Raw genomic sequence first — 25,685 nt, forward strand, 5'->3', positions numbered from 1 at the left:
CTTTATATTTGTGGCCCTCACTGCTTTGCTTCCAAGACCTTCAGTAATGGACAGCTCACCCAAAGGAAGTCCCCTCCAGTTGGGCCATGTTGCCCTGATCAGTGTCTTTGGGCCACCATGGATGATATTACTTATTATTATTAATCCCTTTGGGCATGCTCATTCAGTGCAGGCCCCGAGGCATCGGGGATGTCCATGTTAGAATGGGGCGATAAGCAGGCTTAGAAGGGAAAGCCTTGAAGACAGAATGGTAGAGCTGCTCCCTCACCTGGCACAAGCATGAGGGCTCAGCTTCTCTGTAGCCCCCCAGGCCTCTACTCTGGGGGCTTTGAGCTGGGACCTCCCTCCTGCACTAGCTGCTTAGGCTGCCTTCTTTGTGGAGCATCTCAGTTGGAGTTTCACTGCTAATTAATGGCAGCAGGTCAGAGGGAGGTCAGTCGGAGGGGACGATCATTAGATCAAAGACTTTTGTTTGGGAAGCAGCATCAGAGGCAGATTTGGCTTAAGGGTGAGGGAGTAGAGCAATTACATCAGGTATGAGACAGAAGGGTAGAGATGGAGAGCTTGCCCACGGATGACATGCTGCAGGTCACAAAGCCTTTCTCACAGCCATGGATGGTCAGCACATAGAGGCCAAGGCTCATGGAGTCAGCCTCAAAGCCAGTATAGGACAGGAATCCTTTGTGTTATTTCCCTAATGAATGCCGTGCCACCATGTGCTGTCGTGGTAGCTTGGAAGAGAGGTGGAGAGGTCATTCTTAGCCCAGCCAGGACCAAGCAGATGAACTGATTGCAACAGTGTTGATAACAAGATTCTGGTTGGAAGGAAAGGGACTGAGGGACAGGTGTGTCCTGACAACCTCAGTCTCAAGGTACACTCACCCCCCCTTTTATGTAGCCTCTGGCTCTTGGGTCTGGTTGATTTGAAATGCCAGATGATGTGGTGTATCTGACTTGAGTCCCACTCTTAAAGACCAGCAGGACCAGCTGTTCATACTCTATGTCCATGTTGCTCTCACCTCCTCTCAGCTGAGGTGCGTTACTTAAAACTCAGTGGCTTCCAGATAGCTTTTATGCATTTGTGTAAACCCAGACACAGTTTATTCTTCAAGACACTTGTAGTGCGCAATCCAAAGTTCTCAGTAACTCGAACCATAGTTGCTGTTATGTGAGCTGTTTTTCATTTCCCCACCCTGCCACAGAAAAGGCTTTCTTCTGCATCAGGTGTTAGGAGCCAGCGTTGGGGCTGAGGCAAGCAACAGAGCGTTTAGAGAAACTTCATCTAGGTTTAGGCATTGTACTTCGTGGGCCCAGAGAGATGCTGAAGGGTGGCATCTGTTTCTCACAGGTGCAGGGAGTGGCATGACCTCAGATCCAGCTATGCCCCTCTCCAGCAGAGATTGGAAAGCAGTCTTGAGCCTTGTTGCCTTGGATCTCATTGGCTCTAGAAAGACTCAAGTTAGTTCTTCTAATGTCTCTCTCATTTGAGAACTGTTTCTAATGCAGTAGTGGTGCTAGATGAGGGATGATGAAGTAAAGAATTCCTTCCTGAAGCTCTTCCAACTCTCCTTAACTACATGTGTAGAATATAGTAAAACCTTACTTGTTTGGACCCTGTATTTTCCAAATCTGGAAGAAGAGTTTGCTCGGAGAGTTAGTGTGAACAGACTTGCAAGGGTGATGTTTAAATCTTAGGAAATCTCAAAATATAACCCAGTGATCTGTAGTTGCCTTAATAAAAGCATGGTGTTCAAAACAAAGGAAATAGTAGTTCTCTTGTCCATGGGCCTGGTCATGTGCCATCTGGCATGTTGTGTTTACTTATGGCCATCCACATGAAAGTTATTAATGACCTGGAAAGTGTCCAAAAAAGGGTGTCCACTATGGTAAGGGGACTTGAAGCCATGTCATATAGATAGAGATGTCTTACTCGGAGTAGAAGAGATCATTTTCTTCAAGTATCTGAAGAGGTATTATATGAATAAAGTTTAAGACCAACCTTGCTTGGGTCCAGAAGAAGACAGGTTGATGGATCAAATTCTGGGGAGGCAGATTTCAAGAAAACTTCCTAAAAATTAGGGGGGAAAATGACCAAAGTGGAATAGGTTGCCTAAGGAGCTGCCATCTCTAGAGGTCTTCAAGCAGGGCCTTGGATGCCTCCTTATTAGGGAACCTTAAGAGGGATTTGTACTTCAGATGTGATTTGAGCCCAATGATCTCCAATGTCCTCCCCACTGTGTATGTTATTTCCCAGCCCACATTCTGTAATCTGGTCAGACTGACCTCTGGTGCTCATACATAACACTACAATCTCCCATATCCATGCCTCCAGTGAACTCCTTTGTCACCTTTATCTTGTAGAATCCCTCTCTTCAAAACGCCTCTCAAGCACTGCCTTCTACAGGAGCCTTTCCTGGCCCCTCCGTCTCCTACTAACCATATTGTTTCGTATTTGTTTGTGTTTGTTCTTTTTATCTTTATTCTGTATATGTTTGTAAGTGTGTAGGTTGTTTCGTCCTTTAGAATGTAAACCCCTTGAGAGTAGGAATTGCTCTACTCTTTGTATTTTCAGCCCAGCACCTAGCACAATACCTGGCAAATAGTAAGCCTTTAATAAATGCTTATTGCCTGATTTCCATCTCTAAACCTATCGTTTTGTGTCCTATACTTTAGTGCTCCAAACCTTGGCTCACAGTATACCTGAAATGCTCTCTTTACCCCACTGTTGACAGCTTACCTGTGCAGAGCCATTGCTACTACCATCTCCTCCAGGAAGCCTTTCCTTATCTTTCCTAGCTGAAAGTGATCTTCCTTTCTCCTCCCCCACATTCTTGTTCTCCCCTTCTCCCTCTCCTTATTTTCCTGCCTTTCTTCCTCTTCTTCCCCCTTTGTCTCTTTTTTTCCCCTCTCTTATCTCTCTGATTTCAGTGTGTTATACTCCCCTTTATGGGTGTTACTTATCATTGTACATGCCTCTTTCCAGACGAAATACTTGTAGAAAGCAGAGACCACATCTTCATTTATCTTTGTATCTCTCCCAGTGCACTGATGCAAACAGGCAGTGGTTGTTGATTGAACGAATGAATAAACGAATTGGTGGCACTGTGATTTAAATCTGCTTGCTGTGTTAGGTAAACTACACCTGACCTTTTAATCCCAGGCTTTATTATCCAAAATTATTTTTACTTATCAGGTGTTAAGCTCTATTACTTTATTTTGCCTTGACTTTACCAATGACTAAAATGACTTATTTTTGCTTTTCCTGTAATACTTATCCTTGGTGACAGCTCCCAAGAATTCTTTGATTTTCTAGTTTAGAAATGAAATGCTCAATTAAGTTATTTCTCATTTCGCCATGTTACTAACTCATCTGTTATATGCAGTGCATGAATCCCGATTGAGAACAATGGGTAAATTGAACAAGCTAGCTTCATACATAATATTAGCATTAGTTGACCTGATCTGTCTCAGTAGACCAAAAACAGTAAGAGTTCAAGTTCTTCAGGTGGCATGTTGGGCTAGTACATCCTAAATAGTGTATGACAATTCCTGAACTTGTGTTGTTTTTTGTTTGTTTGTTTGTTTTTGGCAAGGCAGTTGAGGTTAAGTCACTTGCCTAGGGTCACACAGCTAGTAAGGGTCAAGTGTCTGGTCTGAGACTGGATTTGAATTCGGGTCCTCCTGACTCCAGGGCCAGTGCTCTACCCACTACGCCACCTAGCTGCCCAATTCCTGGACTTTTAAGGTGGAAAGCCAGTATACTAGGCTTAATGGCTTAGTATTCAAAATGAGAAGGCAGTAGTTCCACTGGACTCTGCCCTGAACAGAGCCCATCTGAAGCCTCGTTAAACGTTCAGCTCCGGATACATTTCAATGACGACATGAAATTGGATCACTCTCAGAAGAAAATGATCAGTGGGGTGAGATGACTGCAGACCAGTCCATTAGAGACTCAGGGATATTTAGCCTAGAAAAGGCAAGACTTACAGGGGACGTGGTGACTGTCAACAAGCATCTGAAGGGTGGTCTTGCAGGGTTAGGGGTGACGCTTGTTCTGTTTGTCCCCAGAGGGAACCAATCAGAGTCATGGCTTGAGAGCTGGGAAGTCTGCCCCTAGACCTGGCAGGTGCCCCAGAAAGGAAGTGTGGTGCTTTCAGCCTCTCCGACTTGAAGGTGACCTCGGCTGCCGGGAGGAGTGGCCCCTGCCACATTGTGACATGCTTGGTTGTTGGTTGTCACGCAGCCTCTGCATGAGGATTTCTCATGGTGGGGGATTTGCCATCTCCCACTTTGGGCAACACTAACTCTTGGGATGATCTTCTTGACTTCAAGCCTAAATTCGCCTCTTTGCAGCTTGCAGCCATTGTGGCTAATTCTGCCCTCTGACTGAACACATCATTCCGTGTCTAGTCTTATCAAAGTGTAATCTAGAATAAGACGGTCCCTGCCCTCATGGGGGAGGGGGGGTGGTCCTTAAAATGTTGATCCGTTTGGCAGGGCCAAAGACTTTAGTGACAAGACCTTTCTTCTCTGGGTCTTCAGCTGTGGCCGGGCTGCTTCCCAGGATGATGGCTGAGAGCACTGGGCTGGAGGCTCAGCCATCCAAGTCTCTGTCAGTACAGTACACATCCTGGCCAGTTCTACTCTTGCTAAACAAGCTTTGAATATGGTGTGGTGGGTCAGTCACTTGGTGATGAATTCTTTGGCAGTGACGACTCGAGAAGAAAAATACAAAATGGCCTTTAGTATGGTAGTGTAACAGGAGGCAGAGGGTTCTAAGAATCTTTTATTGGCCCAGCAGTGGGGTTAAGTGACTTGCCCAGGGTCACACAGCTAGTGTCAAATGTCTGAGGCCGGATTTGAACTCAGGTCCTCCTGACTCCAAGGCCCGAGCTCCATCCACTGCGCTACCTAGATGCCCCCTAACCATCGTATTTTTTAGAAAGCCTGTAAATTTTAACTTGACTATTTGTACTCAAAATGTGAGGTTCTTGTCCAGTGACCAGTGAATGGTTACACTGCTGGAATCCCCAGATCTTATTCCTAACATTCTGATAAATGAAACTGTAAGGAGGAAGGCAATTGCAGCTAAAAGGCTCACAGGTATTCTTTAGAGAGAAGCAAAAAAAAAAAAAGAAAAAAAAAGGTTGATGGATTGGTTCTATTGTACTCCCACAGTTAACAAGAAACATAATTTCTTTGGGCATTTATTCATCTCTTATTGGAGTGCCTGTGATAAATATTGAACACAGACAATTGCAAAACATACGCACCTTATGAACCAACTTGGGTTGCAGAGGATGAAGAGATAGAGAAGGTCTATGAAGACCTTGATACGATTTTCTAAATTAAATCAACATACACTGTGATATAGTATGACTTCAGGGTAGAAATGAAAATAATTAAGAATGATAAGAAATAACAACCACCATTTCCACTTTGACCAAGGAGACCAAGAGTCCAAGTGCCTGTGTACAAACGCTGCACTAAGCTCAGGATACAAATAGACAAATAAGACAGTCCCTGCCCTCATGAGGTGGGAGGACCCTTAGGAAAGGGTTCTGGCAGGGCCAAAGACTTTGGTGACAACACCTTTCTTTTCTGGGTCTTCAGCTATGGCCAGGCTGCAAACACTTAACTTATTTGCCAAGTGGAAAGGGATGTTAACAGTATTGTCAGTAGTCAATAAACATTTATTAAGCAACTTTGTGCCAAGATCTGTGCTAGCTAAGTGCTGGGGATACAAATACAAAAAAAAAGAAAGACAGTTCCAGCCCTGGAGTAGTTTATAATCTAATGGGGGAAAGACAATACATAAAAGGAAGGTGAAAAGGGGTGGAGGGTGTGGGGAGAAGGCTGAAAGTGCAGCCAGGTGAGAAATGAGATGTCTGAGTTAAGCTTTCTCCTTAAATGGAGCTTTGGAGTTCATGGCTTCATCCTCCAATCAGAGAGACAGAGGGAGTGATGAGGTAAAGAATCGGAAATGGTGAGGATATTCCAGTAATTCCTGACTGGTTTAGAATATGAACTTGTTTGTAAAGTCTTAGGAAGAAGAATGATGTGTTCTGGACAGTGTTACTCTAAAAGCAAGGGATAGCAGAGGGGGATAAAATCAGTTTAAAGAAAGGTTGGCAAGAGAGTCAACTAAACAAAGTCATTCTGGAGGGCATTTGTGGATGAAGATGGAAGAACTAACAGAAGAAAATTAGAAGAAATCTGCAAAAATTTTTAGAACAAACTTTTCACTATTATGGATATTCATCTAGTACTGACTAAGGAAGAGATAAGTAAGTGGATAAGCAAGATCAGTGGAATAGAATCAGGGGTGGGAAACCTGCGGCCTTGAGGCCACATGTGGCCTTCTAGGTCCTCAAGTTCGGCCTTTTGACCAAGTCTGAGTTTTACAGAACAAATCCTTCTATTAAGGGGATTTGTTCTGTGAAGTTTGGATTCAAAGGGCCACAGTTGAGGACCTAGAGGGCCACATGTGACCTCAAGGCTGCAGGTTCCTCACCCTGGATTATGTATACAATATGCAGCAATAGAGCTGCACAGTAGTATATTGTTTGATAAACCCAAAGATCTATGCTTTGGGGACAAGAATTCACTCTTTGACAAAAACTGCTGGAAAAACTGGAGAAGTCTGGCAGAAATTAGGTGTACACCAGCATCTCACACCAGACACCAAGATAAGATCAAAATGGGCACATGATTTAGACATAAAGGGTGACAGCATAAGCAAATTAAGGGAGCTTGGAAATTTTTACCTGTCAGATGTGTGGGGAAGGGAAGAATTTAAGACCAAATGAGATAGAATCAAAGGAGGTGAAATGGGTAATTTTGAGTACATGAAACTAAAAGTTTTAGCACAGACAAGACCAATGTATTCATATTTAGAAGGAAAATAGAAAACAGGGTAGGACAGGGGAGATTGACAACAATTTTCTCTGATAAAGGCCTCATTTCTCAAATATATAAGGAACTGAACCAAATTTATAAAAACAAGAGCTATTCCGCAAGTGATAAATTGTCAAAGGATATGAACGTTTTCAGAAGAAGAAATCAAAGCTATCTATAGTAGTCATCTAAAAAAAATGCTCTAAATCACCATTGATTAGAGAAATGAAGTTAAAACAGTTCTGAAGGACCACCTCACACCTATTAGATTGGCTAACATGACAGAAAAGGAAAATGATAAATACTGGAGGAGAGGTGGGAAAGTAGGGACACTAATGTATTGTTGGTGGAGTTGTGAACTGATCCAACCATTCTAGAGAATAATTTGGAACTACGCCCAAAGGACTATAAAACTGTGCATACCCTTTGGCCCAGTAATGCTACTACTAGGTCTGTATCCTAAAGAGGTAAAAGGGAAAGGACTCACATATACAAAACTCACATATATAAAAATATTTATAGTAGCCCTTTTTGTAATGGCAAAGAATTGGAAATTGAGAGGATGACCATCAATTAGGGAATGGCTGAACAAGTTGTGGTATAAGATTGTCATGGAATACTATTGTGCTATAAGAAATGACCAGCAGGATGATTTCAGAAAAACCTAGAAAGACTTACACAAACTGATGTAAAGTGAAGTGCACAGAACCAGGAGAATGTTGTACACAGCATCAGCAATATTGTATGATGATCAGCTGTGAATGACTTAGCTACTCTGATCAATGCAGTGATCTAAGACAACTCCAAAGGGCCCATGATGGAAAATTATCCACCTGCAGAGAGAAAACTCATGAACTTTGAGTACAGATTGAAGCAAATTTTCTTTTACTCTATTTTTCTTACCTTTTACTGCAACATGACTGATGTGGAAATAAGTTTGGCATGACCTCACATGTATAATTGATATATGGCTTACCTTCTCAGTTGGTGGGGGAGGGGCTGGAAGGAGACAGAGAGTTTGGAACTCAGATGTTAAAAATGAATTTTTTAAAAAATGTTGTAAAAATCATGTGCCCATTTTGATCTTATCTTGGTGTCTGGTGTGAGATGCTGGTGTACACCTAATTTCTGCCAGACTTCTCTAGTTTTTCCAGCAGTTTTTGTCAAAGAGTGAATTCTTGCCCCCAAAGCATAGATCTTTGGGTTTATCAAACAATATACTACTGTGCAGCTTTATTGCTGTGTATTGTATACATAATCCAGGGTGAGGAACCTGCAGCCTTGAGGTCACATGTGGCCCTCTAGGTCCTCAAAACATCACAACCTGCAGTGTGCTTAAGAGAAAGTAGGAATGGTACTAAAAAGAATAAAGTTAGGAAAATCATCCGGATTGGATAAGTGTGTGTAGAGATCCGTGCCGGAGGCTACACAAGTGAAGGGTCAATTCACAAAGTATCCAAAGTCACGGAAAAGACCTTGGGGCATAGTCATTACCCCCCCCCCCAAAAGCTTCTGATAACCATCAACAACTACCTCTGTGTGTGCCCACCTTACAGTCTCTCCAAGATCCTGATGAAACTCATCTATACACAAATTAAGGGCATTCTGAGTGAGGGTGTTGGTAGGAAACAGGTGTGTTTTTGTGGGTAGTGTTCTGTCACGGATCCCGTCTTTATCATTTTGCATTTTCCTGAAAAATGTTGAATACAAGATCCCACTGTGCTTATTGTTTGTTAAATAAGAAAAAAACTTTGATTCAGTAGAGCAAAATGCTTCCTAAAAGGTTTTCTTCCAACAAGGTGTCTTCAATATATCATATTATTCAAGATTCCTTGAAAAATAAACAACAGAAATAATCTTGTTGAACAGTTTTTATCTTAAATCTCAGGGGAGGTGTAAAAAAGGGAGATGTGCATGCTGTGCTCTAAAGGAATTTGGTACTGTAATGGAAGCTGCGCAGCACTAAATGCCCATTGAAGAAGAATTTGCCATGGTAGCTGGTGAGGTCCTGTTTAGGGGTGACATCCTGCTCACTCCGCCAAGCCCAGGAGTGTTATAGGACCTCCTCGCAGTGATTGATCCATAGCCAGCCATCTAGATTATAGCATGCTGATGAATGGAGAACTTTGCAGGGCTTGTCCTGTGGATAGAGCTAGGAATGACAGTCTAGATGTTCATCTTGGGTCCAGAATGACACAGCCTTGGATTGCGGTCACAAACTTGCAGAGCTCCTTTAATGACCCCAAGCTTCTTTTTGAGGTAAAGGTCCGTATGTTTAGCACAGTTGTTAATATGGCTAAGAAACGTATAACATGGAGAGTCACAAGCTACCTCACAAAAAGAGCCCTTCAGATCAGTGAGAACGCCGACCCATCTGAGTATTGGGTGAATAAAATCAATAAGAAACTGTTGAATGGGGGAAAACAATCTTTTCATCACACATTTGTAAAGGCATCTATTGGTATCCAGGGACAAAACACAGGTCTAGAAAAATGAGAAGTATTCCCCAGTGGATAAAAGGTCAAATGATGTACAAAAAATTTTTTCAAAAGAAGAATAACAGACTCTTCAGCGGCCATATGAGAGGTGTTCTAAATCACTAATAATGAGGGAAATGCCTCAGATTTTACCTCACACCCTCCGGTCAAATCGACAGAACTGGAAATGGCTCAGATGGAAATCTGGCATATTTAATGATAAGAATTGCACATCTCTTCATTCATGGTGAGGAAAGTGACCAGACACTTCAGGTCCTTGGACACATGGATCCTACTTCTGGGCATCTACCTCAAAGGAGGGCGCAGCCAGGAAATCTGCATGGACACCAAAATACTCATGATGTACCTTTTATGATGAAGACACGTCCTTCACTTGGAAAGCAGCTGAACAAATTGTGCTCTTTGAATGTAATAGAAATATTATTGTGCTGTAAGAAATATATATGAACAATATGAAGAAGTAAATATGAATATAAATTATATAATACAATATATAATGCATTCTGTAATATGTAAATTAATAATATAATATTAGCTAGGTGATACAATAGAGTCAGGAAGACTCATCTTTGTGACTTCAAATCTGGCCTCACACTTAACTAACTGTGTGACCCTGGGCAAGTCACTTAACCATGTTTATCTCAGTTTCCTCATCTATAAAATGACCTGGAGAAGGAAATAGCAAACCACTCCAGTATCTTTGCCAAGAAAACTCCAAATGGGGTCATGAAGAGTTAGGCGCAGCTAAAAATAACTGAACAAAAAATATATAAATATGAAGAAGTCAGAGAAACATTAGAAGACGATGTGTATGGCTACAATAGTGCAGATGAAAACACCGGAAAAAATGCAGCTCAGCTCAGGCTTACCAGGCCTATTCCTGACTGCTGGATGTCACAACTGGGCCCCTGCCACTGTCTCATCCTGGAACTTCCCTCAGCAGCTCAGGCCTGGAACATCCAGTTATCTCTGTAGCCTTCCCAACCTGGAATATCCCTTTGTAAGGCCTGCCAGCCTTTTCCATAGGAGAGTTCCTCCTAGGGCCTGTGGAGGGACCCAGGGCAGCCCATGTTCCCTTCCTGGTGGAGGCCCTGGCTTCTTACAGACTTCAAAGTCAGCTCCTTTTTTGCATTTACATTTGTATCCCCAGCAACAATGCTGGGCATATTGTAAGTGCTTTTTACATTTATCCTTCCCTTCCCTTCCCACATTGCATTGACAATTGCCACTGCTGTTTTGATTGGTTTTACTGGGCTCTTTTTCTTTGTTCTTTGAATTCACTAGGGAGAGGAATGTATATTGAAGAAATGACTGGTATAAGGCATTAGTAAAACTTTTTAAAATATATTACATGTTACCCTGCTCTTTTAAAAATGGAAAAAAAAACTAGAAGACCACAGAAGGTTTTTGAGAATGGTGTGATGTGATCATTGCACTATTAGAAAGATGTCATGGGGCAGCTGGGTGGCGCAATGGATAGAGCGCCGGCCCTGGAGTCAGGAGGACCTGAGTTCAGATTCAGCCTCAGACACAAAACACTCACTGGCTGTGTGACTCTGGGCAAGTCACTTCATACCAATTGCCTCACCAAAAAAAAAAGAGAAAAGGAAAGAAAAGAAAAAGAAAGATGTCATGGAGAGCAACCAATCAAGAATGGACTGAGCTGTGACTGGAAGGAGTTCTGGTTAGAAAGTCTGGTGGAGAGCTAATGACCTGAGGCAGGATGGGGACTATGGGAGAGAGACTGGAGGAAGAAGGGCAGGAATTGGCAACCACTTGGAGGGAGGTGCCAGAGAAGGCCAAGTTGGACTGAAAAGGATTCTACGGTGGGTTTTTTGGGGGGAGGTGGGGGTGGGGTATACTATTAGAAAAAAGGAAATCAAAAGGAGAAGCATGTTGGAGGCAGAATAGGTTCAACCTCATAAGGAAACTAATGGCCAGAAAGGGAAGGGACTTCCTTAAGGTCCCATGGTTGAGTTGTTTATAGAATCAGTGCTTTGCTACTGCCATTTATTTATTTCCTCTGTTATCTTCTCCTTCCCCCCACCCCATTACCTTCCCTCTCCTGATAATTCTTCACAATTTTGTAGAACACAAAAAATTTCTTTGGTTTCCACTCCAATCCCTCTACCCCTTCTAATACATTGTGTCTCTCTTTCTCTCTCTCTCTCCCTCCTTCCCTCCCATTCCCCATCCCCACCCCCACCTCAGCTCGCCTTTGGCCTGGTTTCCTGGAAGCCAGTATCCATTGTAGTCATGGCAAGAGCAGCTTGTTTGGGAAGCCCTTGGTCTTTAAAGATCCATTAATCCTTCAGTGGCTAAGTCTCCAGCATCCCCTTTGAGTGAAGCAAGTAGTGTTGAATTCATTTCATGAGTAAGGGGCAGAAACCAGTGTTTGTTTGCAGCAAGAAGACTACATGGGAAGAGAGTCTCACTGAGACCATCGCGTAAGGCCCGGCCACACTCATTTCTCTTCTTGGACCCTCTGCTGTCTAACATGGCAGAGCAGGGGGAACATAGAGGTTGCTTCTCTTTCTTTCACGGCATCACGGCACAACGCATAAACGTTTGGGATCATTCTTTTTGTTCAAAGAATCAGTCTTAGCTTTACCCTCTATTAGCTGTACAACCGGGACCACATTTCCAGACCTTTCAGGATTTCACTTATCTGTAAAATGAGGAGAATAAATCTCTAAATTCTGTCCTACCTTTGACATCTTGTGATTCTTTGAGACTGGAATTCTGATCTAGTCTCTGTCCACTAGCTCATTATGTCACTAACTTCATTTTACAGATGAGTGGGGAAGGGAACAAGCATTATTAAATGTCTGCTGTGGGGTAGGTCCCACACTAAGCATTTTGTGTTACTTCTTTTGATCCTCACAACAACCCTGGCAGGTACATGCTGTTATTATCCCCATTTTACAGTTAGGAAAACTGAGGCAGACAGAGGCGAAGTGACTTGCCCAGGGTCACACAGTTAGAATGAGTCTACGGTCATATTTGAACTCTTGTCTATCTCCAGGCCTGGTGCTCTTTGCGCTGTGGCACCCCCTAGTGGCTTCTGCATCATGAAACAGCTGCTTTTATATCACGAACGTTTTCTGTGAGCAAAGAATCCGTAGGCACTGGACATGTTCAACGCCAAATACCATCACAAACTCACACACACAAACAATTTGATTTTAGCTGACAGGAACTGAGAACAAAGGAAGGATAAGAGGCTTGTCCTAGGTCAAAGGGACAGTTACTAGAAGAGCAGAAAGGAGCTAGCATCCCAGTTTGCTCCCTCCTGATTCTAGTGCTCTGGTCCCTGCACTGGGGCCTTGGACTTCTCTGTTGTTAGGAAATGTTGCTGTTGAGATTGTGGCACCTGTAGCAGTGGGGCAGACGCAGACTGGGAGAGCCCTAAAGGGACCGTGGCCGTGGGAGATTGGCTGAGGTGCTGGGACCACGTAGGTCTGGCATTTGATCAGTCCCATCTCTGGAAGTGATGCCATAATGCCAATTCAGTTGGGTCTGGGAGCTCTTTCCTAGCAGAGTCACAGCTCTGTGCTTGATGTGCATTTGATGTGAGATAAACGACAGCAGTCACCTGTGTTTGGCATGGCCTTGACTGCTAAACTTGGTGAATTATTTCCCTACAGTACTACTGTAAATCTCCACAATTTAGACTTTCTTAGAAAGCAGCTAATTTTAGTGTGTTACTTCATCTATCACCATAACAGTTCAATAGATGCAGTTATAGTTGGAATATGCCAACAGGACTGATAAAAGCAGTTGCCATCTTTGTGTTGCTTTTGGTTTATGATAAAGGACTGTGATATAAAGCACAAATATACATGTGGTATAATTGGGGAGGGGGATCTCTCTTGTCTCACCCCATTTTCTACCCTTTCTAACACCCTTCCCAGCCCCACCGCTTTACTCTCTTTTTTTTCCCCCCTGTTTGTAAGTTAACTTCAGATCACTTACATGCATTACAGAAATTCCTTCTTGCCAGAAAGGCCCAGTAAGGCGCAGCAGTCACCAAACCCTCCCCCATCCCAGATAAGCTGAATTCATGTAACTTGTGACTCTGCATAACTAACGGATGTCCTCTGGACCTGATACCCTGACTGGCACAGCATGCCCTGGCAGTCTGCCAGCTTTGCAGCAGGCAGGGGAAAGTAGGCCTTGCTTAGCCTCCCTCCAGAACAGATCGCTCAAGTGGCAGCTGAAAATCCATGATTGGCTCTGTTAACCCTGACCAGCTCTGTTCTTTGGGCTGCACCTGGCCTCTTCACAGCAGTAAACTCAGATTAAGCCCCTCTGGCCTTAGGGATCGTCTTCTTTGAAAAGATCAGATAAGAAGGGGGCAGCCTTTGCACTGACTAACCGTAACCCTTGAGCTTCTGGGAAAGCAGGCTTTCTCCATAGGAGCTGAGGAGCCTGCCATTGCAGTGGGTTCATGCTTTCACTGTGGTGCACTTAGCTCATGTAGCTGTGAGTGCACAAAGCTAGAGTTGAAAGAGCCTTTACCGTCCCTCAGTGCCCTCCTCTGACCCTCCAGAAATGCAGACCCGTCAGGCAGACTGGTTCATCTTCAGCCACACAGTGCTTGGGTCCTTTCCCTCCAAGCATAGTGCTCTCCCCACTGGACCGCATTTTACTACTTTTCTCCATCCATGAAAAAGAAGAGCTTAGTTTTTTAAAAGCCTCAAGTGGAAAGAGGGAAAACACTCACAGCTGAGTTCCAGACCCTCTTCCCCTGAGGGTTTCCTTCCTGTCTAATGGGCTCATGCTCCACATGTGATGGCATTGTGATCACAAAGACTGGTCACAAACCTCTCTCTGGTACTGGAGTCCCCCCAAAACTACTGGCAGACATCCCATGAGATTCAAAAGAAAGCTAAGAAAAAATTAAGGGTCTAGTACATCCCACATAGCATGACATGTAATTAAGTATTTGTTGAATTGAGAAGTAACGTCTGAGCAAAAGAATGATATCCTGCAAACAACTTTGGACAATCAAAAGATACAGAGGACAAATTAGAAATAATGACAGGGGAAAGGCACTGGCTGGGAAAGGCCTCTTGCAGAGTGGAATTGTAGCTGAGGTTTAAAGGAAGCGAAGAGATGAAGAGGGAGAGAATTCCAGGCCTGGGAGAAAGCCAGTGTAAATGCTCCAAGTTGGGAGGTGGGTTATCTAGCACAGGGTCCGTCCAGGAAGCTGGTATCCAGTGATCCCATATCACTCGATTGTAGAATATGTGGAAGGGCAGTCTAAGGAGATAGTAATGAGCTATGTTAAAAAGAGCTCTGTGATTCAAAGAGAGGGTGTTACATGTGGTCCTCAAGGTAGGAGGGAGCCACTGGACTGGTCAGACCTGAGTGGAGAGAGACTGGAGATATGAACAACTGGCAGGCTGTTGCCGTAGTCCAGGAGTGAGGTGATGAAGGCCTGTCTGCATCAGGGTGGCAGCGTCAGAGGAGAGAAGGAAGGGAGAATCAACAGGACGTGCCATCTGATTGGATAGGAGAGAGAGTGAGGAGTCAAGGATGACATCTGGTGCCTGGGAGGGGGTGGTGCCTTCAGCAGTAGCAGTAGAGTTGGGAAGAGGGAATGGTTTGGGGGGGAAAGAGAATGAATTTAGTTTTGGACTTGTTGAGTTTAAAGCTGTGTACAGGACACCTGGTTTGAGATGTGAGACTAGAGTCCAGAGAGAAACTAACGCTGCATAAATAAATCTAAGAGGCATGTGCCTAGAAATGACAATTAAGTCCATGGGAGCTGACATGATCCTGAAGTGAAACAGTCTAGAGGGAGAAGAGAGGAGAGCCCGGGACAGCCTTGGGGGACCCCCATGTGTAGCAGATACAATCTGGATGAAGATCCAGCAAAGGAGACTGAAGAAGACGGGCCAGAGCAGGTAAGAGAAGAGAGGATCCGAAAGCTTAGCAGAGACTGTCCAGGAGAGGGGAGGGGAGTTGATGGCGTCAGAGACTGCAGAGGCTCAGAGGAGAGGACGGAGGAAAGACCATTATTTGGTTTTTGCCTTTGTCTCCAGTACCAGATAGGGCTTTTGCACACAGTAGGTGCTTTGATAAACATTTGTTAAACTTAGTATCAGAATTTAGAGCTGGGAAGGACCTTGGATATTTCTATTGGAAACCCCTCATTTTATGGATGGATAAACTATCATCCTGTAGGCCAAACGGCATTTATGTAACACTTATATGCACTTGAATGTTTGCAAAATACTTTACATACGTCATCTCATTTGATTTTCACACCTAATACAAGAGCAGTTAATACAGATATTACTGATTTTTTTTCAGGCCTTGTTGATGCTTTGTGTTTTTTTTTTCCCCTCTCATCAGCACCATTTCTCTGTATTATTAAACTTCCTTCACTGAACCCTTTCATAATAGAGAACATCAGCAAACCCACAGTCAGCAGCACCGATGGTCCCTTCCCTTGTCCTGTGTTGTTCTTACTGTTTTGCAGAGATAAAAATTGCAGGTCCTTAAAGAAAGGCGACTCTCCTGTCGTTCCAAAGCTGGTGTCAGAGTCAGGGCTCAGACCAGGATTCCTGTGCTGCCTCCACCATGAACATTTCTAAACTGAGTGACTGGTCTGATTTCACAGTGAGGAGAGATGGGATCTCAGGTCCTCTGGGCAAGATTCGTTGTTCACCACTCTGCCTTCACACTACACTCTAGCGTGTCTTTCTTTCTTCTCACTTTGGGAAATCTTACATTGGATGTCTCAGAGGCATCTCAAGCTTCGCAGGTCCCAAACAGAACTCGTCACCTTCCCCCCAGCTCCCCTCTTTCCAACTTCGTGTTATTGCTGAGAGCAGCCACCTTGGCTCTCCACCTCCATAGTATCTTCTCCTCACATCCAAGGCCCGCTGCTTGTACCTCCCTGCCATCTTTCATACGTGTCTTCTCTCCTTCCTCAGATCTGCTCCCCTTGCCACGGCCCTGATCACCTCCGATCTGGGCTGTCGCGGGAGCCTTCTGCTTGGCCTGCTGACCTCACTGCAGTCCATCTTCCCCTCAGCTGCTGAAGTGATCTTTCTGCAGTGAAGGTCTGGCTGCGTCACCCCTCCGGCCCCCCTCCCCCAAGTCAGCACCTCTCTTTGGCATTTAAAGGCCTTCCCGGACTGACCCCTTCCTGCTTTATTCTCTGCTGTGCATGGGCCAGAAGGATCAGACTCCGTAGACCCAGGGGCCACCAGACCGGAAATAAGAGTCGCCGAAGGCACTGTGGCTAAGCCTGAAGATGTTGCCTTCTCTATGTTTTATTGTATCTATTTATTTTGGTAAATATTTCCCAGTTACATAAGACCCAGCCCTTTCCGCCATTGTTGAGTTCCCTCCAGAGCCTCCGCTTTGTGGAGAGCCTCTGTCAGCTTTCAGTCTCCTCGCTGCCTTTCTCCTGGCTTTTTCTAGACTTCAGCATCGTGTCCCTGCTGTTGTCTCATCCTGGAACTTCCCTTAGCATCTGGGATCCCCTGGCCCTGGGGTAGCTGATGTTTCCTGGGGCTTTCTCAGTCTGGAGCATTCCTCAGTGATGATCGATTCCTTCTGGAACCTCCATTTTGCAGGGGTGCCCAGACCATGTCCCTGTGATGGGAGCATTCCTTCTGTGCCCTCCGCTTCTGCAGGAATCCTTCCCCAAGCTCCTCTTCCTGCAAGATTACTTTACCTTTGCTTGGTGTACAGCCCCTGTGTGTGCCTTTATTTGCATATTGTCTCCCCCCTTGGATTGTGAGCTTTCTTTCAGTCTCTAGCCCTTATGGGCTAAATGCCTGGCACATGGTAGATGCCTAATAGACGTTCGTCAGCTTGACATTGCCACATGGCATAGCGGAAAGAACATCGAATTTAGGGTCTGGACGTGGGGTCACATCCTGCCCCAGCACTGCCACCTGTTTGACCTTCAGTGAATCAATCCTCTCTGGGCCTCAGTTTCCCTATGTGTAGAATGAGGATGTTGGGTGACTCTAACAGGCGACGAGGTTGCACAGTGAACAGAGTGAGTGCTGGGTATGGATTCAAGAAGAGCTAGGTTCAAATCCAGCCTCAGACACCTACTAGCTTTGTGCCCTTAGACAAGTCACTTAGCTTCTGTTTGTCTCTGTTTCCTCATCAGTAAAATGGGGATAAGAATAGCACCTGCCCACCCAGAGCTGCTGTCAGATGGTTTCCGAGGCCTTCCCTCTTTAAATCCATGATCCTGTGATTTTTTTCAAAAGTGAGATAGATAGTCCTCATCCTTAGAGATCCCATCTATTGGGAAAAGACAATACTTGTAGAGGAGTGGTGGCCAAGGCAGGCTCTTTTGGTCTAGGAAATCACATGGATTGTGAGTGGGACAGTGTGGTGTTTGATAGACAAGCCTTTTCCAGATGCAGTGGTAGTGTGGATATGTTTGTAGTTCTTAAGGGTAAGAGGTACAAGCTGCTACTGGTGAGGGTCAGTGGGGCAGGAGTGGCCACCCATCTAAAAAGAGTGGAAGGGAGGAAAAGCTTGGATTTTCTTTCTCTGGGTTTTATTGACTATTTTGGCTCTTTCACCAAATTGCTTGGATGACAACTGCTTTATAATGTAGTCTGAGGTGCTTGTGTTCACAGTGTATCTCTTCAGTAGATTAGGACTTCCTGGAGCCAGGGACTCTTCCCCTTTTATCTTAGGATCCCTCAAGGCCTTATACATAGTAGGAATTTAATCATTGTCACATTATTGGATTGAAAGAAATAAGGCAAAATATGTCAGACGTAAAAGGGCCCTGTAAACAAGGAATAAAGAATCTCTGAGCTGGAATGGACCTTAGAAAATAACAGTCTAAAAATTAGAGGAGACTTGAAAAAGTAGGCTACAGGAGTAAGAAGGGACTTTAGAGATCGTTGAAATGTAGCTTCCTCATTTTATAAATGAAGAAACTGAGGCCTAGAGAAAAGTGACTTGTCCAAAGTCACTCAGTTAGTGGCAGGCCTCAAGACTAGATTTTTTTAAACTCCCCATCCAGCGTTCTTTCCCCTGCTCCCTCCAAAGGGTCTGTGGAATGATTTCTGAAGTCTGGGGGGCAGATTATGTCTTGTCTTTATTTTCACTAGTCTCTGACTGTTAACATTTCCTTCAGCAATGAGTTTGTTGTTGTTGTTTTTAATTTATTTCATTTTATTTTACTTTATTTTAGTGAGGCAATTGGAGTTAAGTGACTTGCCCAGGGTCACACAGCTAGTGTCAAGTGTCTGATCTGAGGCTGGATTTGAACTCAGATCTTCCTGATTGAAGGCCAGGTGCTCCATCCACTGTGCAACCTACTTTTTAAAAAAAATCTAAAGGGATTGATAAGTTTCACCAGACTGCCAAGAGGGAGCCAGGAGACAGACAGACAGACAGACAGACAGACACACACACACACACACACACACACACGCACACAATTAAGAATCTCTGCATTATATATTACCACTTTCCAAACCCCAGAAATAAGTCCATAAATATACTTTCACAGTGTAAAACTTCATGTGTGTGAGAGAGAGAGAGAGAATGAGAAGAAACTGCTGAGGTTTTATTATCTAAGTATAGAAAGCAGAAGAGCCATTTGGGGTTTGCCAAGGAGAATGCACTGACTTGTGGCTAGAGCTCTCAGTGATAAACCTTCTCTGAGACTAGACTCTGATACTAACAGAGCCGTAAGAGGAAGCCTGACTCTGTATAACATCAATCCTGGGTGGAATTTGAACCCTGTAATCTACATAGCCTTCCTCCCATTGTGTATTGAATTATCCATCCGCCTGCACCTTCCTTTTGAGATTTATGTGTGCATCTCAGAAAATTTGTGGCAGCTTGGTGCACCAAGGCAGGAGCTGACTGTTCTCAGCCTCCCCAAGAAGTATCTGTCACTGAATTATTTTCCCCCTACAAGCTCCTATGCTTTGCTTCCTCGTGGCATGAAAGTGTCCATGTGTTCTCAAAGGCTGTGCCACCAGAAAGTAAATTTGGGCAAATTACACTGTGCTGGAAAGGCTTCAGGTACTGTCCCAGCAGTACAGTGGCCCTGCCATCCAAGGCCCTACATGGCTAAGAAGAGCGGCTTAGCTATAGGTTGGCTGTGGGTCGGTGGGTCTCGTGGGCACAGCTGCCCATAAAGCATGGCCTTAAGGCCTCTGGGGCTGCCTTCTGCTTCCACAGTGACAGAGGGTGCTACATCACACGGTTTTTAGACTGTGGCCTCTAAACATTGAGTTCACCATAGGTATCTTAATGATCTTAAAGACCTTGGACACACTGTTGGGAAAACAGCCGCTACACCCCTGTTGATATTCTCCTGCTAGAGCCAGAACGATGTTACAGAGAAGTGGGAGGATGCAGTCATGGGTTTTCTTGGGAGAGGCAAAGATACATCTCCCGACGTATCAAGAAACCCCATTTCATGGGACATTTGATCACCTCTTCTTTGTCTGGAGCGTGTGACACCTCCGAGCTCAGGTCCGGCCTCCTTGGGCTCAGAGAGCCAAGATGTGGGCCCAGTTCCGTGGGCTCCCAGGCCAGTGCTCCTTCCACTTCACAGCCTCTCCGCCTGACACAAGACTCGTGTGGGCTGTGTGACTTTTCATCTCTGACAGCATCTGCTGAGCTCTCTTTTGGCCCCAGCCTTCCTTCCCAGGGTCTCAGTCAGGTCGCTTAGTTTTGTCTCTCGATTAGACAGGTGAATACATTGGAGAAAGGGCTTTTGCCCAGAGTCTCCTGTCACAGAACTTGCAGGGCTCACTGCTTTTCCTGCAGCTCCTTCTGGGATCTCACGCCCGTTAGCTGTCCCTGATCCAAGACAGACGGATGGCTCGTGCTTGGCTAAGGCTGTCTGTGTTCCCTGGGTCGTCATCCTGTTCTCAACTATGTTCAACTTTGCCACCTGCACAGAGGTTTTTAGTTTCTTAATTGACATGTAATTAGTGGTTATAACAACAGTGTGGGCCAAGCAAATGACACCTCTCCCTAAATTATGCTGTGTTGTTAGGCACCATGGTCTGAGTTGCCATCATAAATGGCCGTAGGATTTCATAAAATAAACAGAAGGATAGATTACAAGGAAATACTTCGTTGCTGATTCATCATTTCTGTAAAGTGGGACTTAGATTCTCACATGCTTCAGTGATTTTAATCACAGAACTGGTAGGGTTGTGGCAGGACCACACCTCTGATAATTAATTGACAGCTGGTTTCCAGTTTACTCTTAGATATACTGGGGGATGTTTATTTTTTTTTAATTGCAAGGAAATTCTGGATTTTCCTTCACTTGATAGCAGTGTTGTCCAGAGACTGATTGACTAATGCTTGCAGAAGTATCTGAGAAACTCCCAGCTCAGACTTAAAAACCCGAAGGACTTGGACATTATTGTTCAAAAGGCCTGTGGTTTGACGTGCCATCTTTGCCTTAGGCCATTGAGTTGAAGAGATCTTGTATGATGCAGGGCAAAGGGAGTTTAGGATCAGAAGCTTTGGGAGATGGTGACTGTTGCTGGAAGCAGCCTTGGAATGCCAGAGCACAGGAGCATTTAGGAAAAGCATTAGGTTTTTTTAATCCTTTTCATTGCTATCATTCATCCATGACGTTAATGTCCAAATATATCCCTCATCCTTCCTCCATCCATCAAGCCATCCCTTGTAACAGATTTCATTAAAAAGAAGAAAAAAAGGACATGAGCAAAACTGGCCACTGCACCAGCTGTGTCTAGTAGTGGATGAAGGAGGAAAGCAGAATTTTAGAGCTAGAAAGATCATTTAGTCCAAGTTTTTTCATTTTACAGATGAGGAAACTGAGGCCCAGAGAATCAAGTAACTTGCCTGTGGTCATAAAAGTAGTAGTAAATGGTAGAGCTAGTATTTGACATCTTTTGACTCTGAATCCTTTGGAAGGCCTGGTTCCTTCTGCCCAGAGCAGATGAGCCGCACCAGTATCCATATAATGACACTCCTCCTTCTGGCACCGTTGTGCTCACGGCTCCCTGTTCCAGTCCAGCCTTCCCTGACACCTCTGCCCCAGATGTCTCATTTTTCACAGAGCTTTTTTCCCAGACCTCAACTTTTTATTTATCCCTCTTTCCTCCATATATCATGGCTTTTTGTGTACTTGTTTTCCTCCCCCCCTCCCCCTTCCTCCTCCCTTAGGTTGCAAGCTTCTGAGAAGCAGGGTCCCTGTCATTTGTCTTTGTAACCAACCCACAGGACCTTGGACACGGTCACTGCTTCTTGTGTGTTTGTTAAAATGAATTGAATATGGGGTAGTTGCTCTCCATGGTGCCCATCCCACAAAGTTATCGATTATGGATGCGCCCTGACTGTCTTTAGTTTCTTTAATCGCTTGCAGTGGATCCATCCTTAACGTTTCTGTTAGCACCAGCATTCAGCATGGTAAATGCCATGTAGTATTCCTTGTTGTAGACAAGAGCTCCATGGAGGTCCCCCAGGGGCTCCTCACAGTGCAGGGGTGTTCCCAGGAACCAGTAGGTTGTCCCACAGAGTGCAGGTGCTGGCAGCTACTGCTGCTAAGCTGGGACAACTTCTCATTTGGGAGCCCAGTGATGGGCTGTGTCTGTCAGGTGTGATTGTTACCAGACTGGTCCTCTCTCGGCTGTAACTACCGTAGAGGAACAGGAGTGGGTGGAAGAAGAGCTTGCTCACAATGAAGGAGTAAATTAGGTCTGAGGCCGGATTTGAACTCAGGTCCTCCTGATTTCAGGGCTGGTGCTCTATCCACTGCCCCACCTAGCGGCCCCCTGAAGGAGTAAATTAGGAAAATAGCTGAATGAATCTGCAGCAGATTCTAAAAACTCCTCAGGTCAGTAGGCTCAGTCCCAGGGCCCTGAAGCTGAGCAGAGTGTCTCAGAGCTGGATGCTGGAACAGATTCTTTGACTTGCGAGGCCACAGCTCCCTACTGTCATTGGTCTATATGAGACAGCGGAATAGCTGCCTTCAGAGATGGGGAACTCGTCAATTACACCGCTTTGTTCATAGACCCCATGGCAAAGCACCCTGGTGCTGATGTCTTGAGTTCCATTTTTTTCTGGGGCTTGTATACCTGAGGTCCTTTCTAGCTCTTTGGACTTCATTTGGGTGGCAAGGGGAAATCATTTTAAGGATTTTGGAGATGGAACACTGAGCACTAAGAAGACGAGCCTGACCCACTGATTGGGACCTTGGTAGTCTTTTAGTTCAGACTCCTCATTTCATGGAGGAGGAAACTGAGGCCAAACAAGGGTAGAGGGTTTAAGTGCCACGGGTCTCTTCATCGGTAGGTAATAGAGCCATAATTCAAAGCCAGGCCCATTTGTCACTGCCCTCCAAGGGTTTTGCATTTGGGGGTAAGGCTGTGGATGTGGAGCACAGCATGAACACAGATAAGTACATTTTAAAAATACATAAAAATTAGTTGGGAAGGTATGGGGCAGGGGCAGCATCTCATGCACGGATGTGGTACTTGTGCTAAGCCTTATCAGAACCTAGAAACTACGAAGCAGCACAAAGACTGGGAACCTCTTGTGGGCTGGGTGGGCTGGTGTAAGAGGGGCAAAGGACCCCCATGGCCGTTGTTCATCAAAGCCTCAAAGTTATGCTCAGGCCATTTGCCTTAGAGGAGACAGGGGAGTAACACAGCCAGACCTGTCGCCATCTGACATGTTGGAGGGAGGATTCCCGTTCAGTTGCATAGTGAACTAAATGAAGAACCCAGATCGTGTGAGGGCTGGCTGATAGCATTTGGATTTAAAGTACCCAGCATTCATTGCACCCAGCGCAAGCTAGACCCTTTGTAGTCAGGCCCAGTGGCTTATGCTGTCCTCTAGGCTGGTCCATTAACCCTGTTTACTCTGGGGTGAAACCAATCTCTGAAACTAGGCCTGTCCCATGAGCAATTAAAAGCTTTTAAGCCAAGCAATTGATGACTTCTGCTGTGGTCTACAAGTGGTCTGTGCTTGAGATCCCACCTGCCATCAATCTGGTTGGGGGAGGGGGCACAGTGCACCAGAGCAAGCAAGCTGGTTGCTTTTATCTTGCCTAATGCATGCTTTGCACTGCTTAAAAGTGATCACTAAAATGAGACACTTGTGTCTTGGAGACTGTAGATTGACTAAAGGGTCTGAGCCTCCCAGCAGCAGCTGAGCTTTTCTCTGGGCAGTGGCAGCCACATTAGATGGCCTTGTGCATTAGCAGCTTGAAGGAGAAGGGTGTGGGAGTGTGTTCATTAGCCAGGTGATGAGCCTCTCAAAGGACATGGAAGGTTGATTTAGCCATTCAAGCAGGAACCACAAACTCAGACCATGTGAATTTGAATTTCTACCTGTGGTTTTTACCGTGGCTTGTGCAAGTTGCTTTCAATCTCTCCAGCAGCTCACATCTCTCTAGTCAGTACTTGAAGGTTTACAAGATTCTTTTCCCACAACAACATTATGAAATAATTAGTTCAAGAAGTATCCCTGTTTTGCAGAGGAGGAAACTGAGGCAGAAGCCAGTATTTGCACATGGTCAGAGCAGCCTAACAAGGGTCAGAGTAATGTGCACCTGATTTGTCAGCTCCTCATGCACCACTCTTCATGCTGCACCAAGCTTCTGGAATGCTAAAGTAATTGATTGACTTTCTCCCCTCAGGGTTGAGTACTGAAGGCATCTACAGAGTGAGCGGAAATAAATCTGAGATGGAGAGCCTTCAGAGACAGTTTGATCAAGGTAAGGTTTTATCAATTCAAAGCATTGTAAAATTAGAGATAGCCTAGCTGGGGGCTGGGGCACAAGGGCAAGGCCTAGTGTGGCCTGGAACAGGCCCAAGCCTGGCATCCCCCTCCCCAGGCTGTAGCACCCCCTGACCTCAGATTCTCCTACCAGAACAATGGTGAAGTCCTCCCTGGGGCAGAGTGTGCTCTAGCTCCTGGACCAAGGAGGCAACAAAGGGGACATGCACCAGGAGGCAGGCATGTTGCCCACTTGGTGTACGTCCTCGAGGACTCTGCCTTGGACCCACAGACCCAGACAAGCCTACTTTCACCAGGCACATCAGCAATGCCTGTCTGGTGGTAATGGAGGAGTGGTGATGTGTTCACCGTGTGAACCTTGAGAAATCTCTAGTGGTCGGACTGAAATCTTGTGGAGGGCCGGGATCTCCTCCAGGTTGAGGTCTCCAGGGTTGCCCAGAAGTTTTGGCCTAGCCCACGTCAAATTAACATGACCAAGACTATCAGAAGCATTGGGTACCTCTTAACCTTACTTGGAGGGGAAGCTCCTTCTAAGACGACAAAGGCAAGCCAAGGAGCCCCCACTCCAGTCTCCAGGCTTTAGAGCCCCTGGCAGGGCCTGGATTGATGGAGGGAGCCCCGTGAGCAGGCCATCGGCACCACACACGCCCAGAGATGTCCACCTGTGTCTCTCAGCACAGGGGGCCCACTTCTTTCCTCTCCTGTCTCTTGATTCTTTAGAATTTAGGGGTTCATCCTTTGAGATTCGCCTTTCAAAGTTCCTGAGGATTTCTCCTGCCCTCCCTGAAGCCTTAGCCGCCACTGATCCCCTCTTTTCCTGCATAGATAGTCTCATCTTTGCAGGTTTTGGTTTCACTGCCCTCTGCTGGTTTTCTTCCTACCTGTCCTTTAGGTTCTTTGGCTGGACCTTTATTCAAGTTGTACCCATTAACCGTGGGCATCCCCAAAGGCTCTCCCTGAATGCTCCCCTGTCCTCCCTCTCTGCTATCTCATCAGGTGGTATAGGTTCAAGCATCATTTCTAGGGAGGTAGGTGATTCCCAGACCTAAACATCCACCCCGATCTCTCTCCGGCCTTTTGGATTTCTCCAGTTCAACCTGCTCCCCCCAATCCTCCCCTGTCCCCAACCTCCCTATTCCTTCTTCCAGTCCCCCAGCCTCACCACCTCAGGGTCACTCCACGTATCCAGTCTGTTGTTTCTGTCTTCCCAACATCTCTCAGTGATGCCCCCTTCCCCCCTTGCAGCAGCTGCTGCTGGGTCAGTCAGCCTTAAGTGATTTTCCTAAAGCTGCCACCCTACTCAGCATCCTTCTCTTGTTTGGCCTTCAAAGCCCTTCACAGGCTGGTCCTTGTTCCTGTCCGGTCTTCTTCTACCTCATTCCCCATCTTGCTTCACTGACCTCCTCCCACATGACCCCCAGCTCCTGACTTTGTTCCTCCTCCTGGCTTCATCCAGGACTTAACTAAAACCCCACCTTCTGCACGAGGCTGTTCATCAGCCCCAGGCCCTTTGGTGTGACTTGGGCAGACACAGGCACTCGTGTG

At 45.4% G+C, this 25,685-nt stretch overlaps 1 protein-coding gene across 1 annotated transcript in view; it reads left to right on the plus strand.

The window, feature by feature from the left end:
• The window catches only part of ARHGAP35 (Rho GTPase activating protein 35), a 151,558-nt gene that overhangs the window by 108,513 nt on the left and 17,360 nt on the right, over window positions 1-25,685 (plus strand). The window contains exon 4 of the mRNA XM_027845875.1: window positions 24,040-24,117. Coding sequence (XP_027701676.1) covers window positions 24,040-24,117 — 78 coding nt within the window. The remainder of the gene's footprint in view (window positions 1-24,039; window positions 24,118-25,685) is intronic.

This window comes from Vombatus ursinus, unplaced genomic scaffold, assembly GCF_900497805.2.
Source record: "Vombatus ursinus unplaced genomic scaffold, bare-nosed wombat genome assembly UNPS02015030.1, whole genome shotgun sequence".
Lineage (NCBI taxonomy): Eukaryota > Metazoa > Chordata > Mammalia > Diprotodontia > Vombatidae > Vombatus > Vombatus ursinus.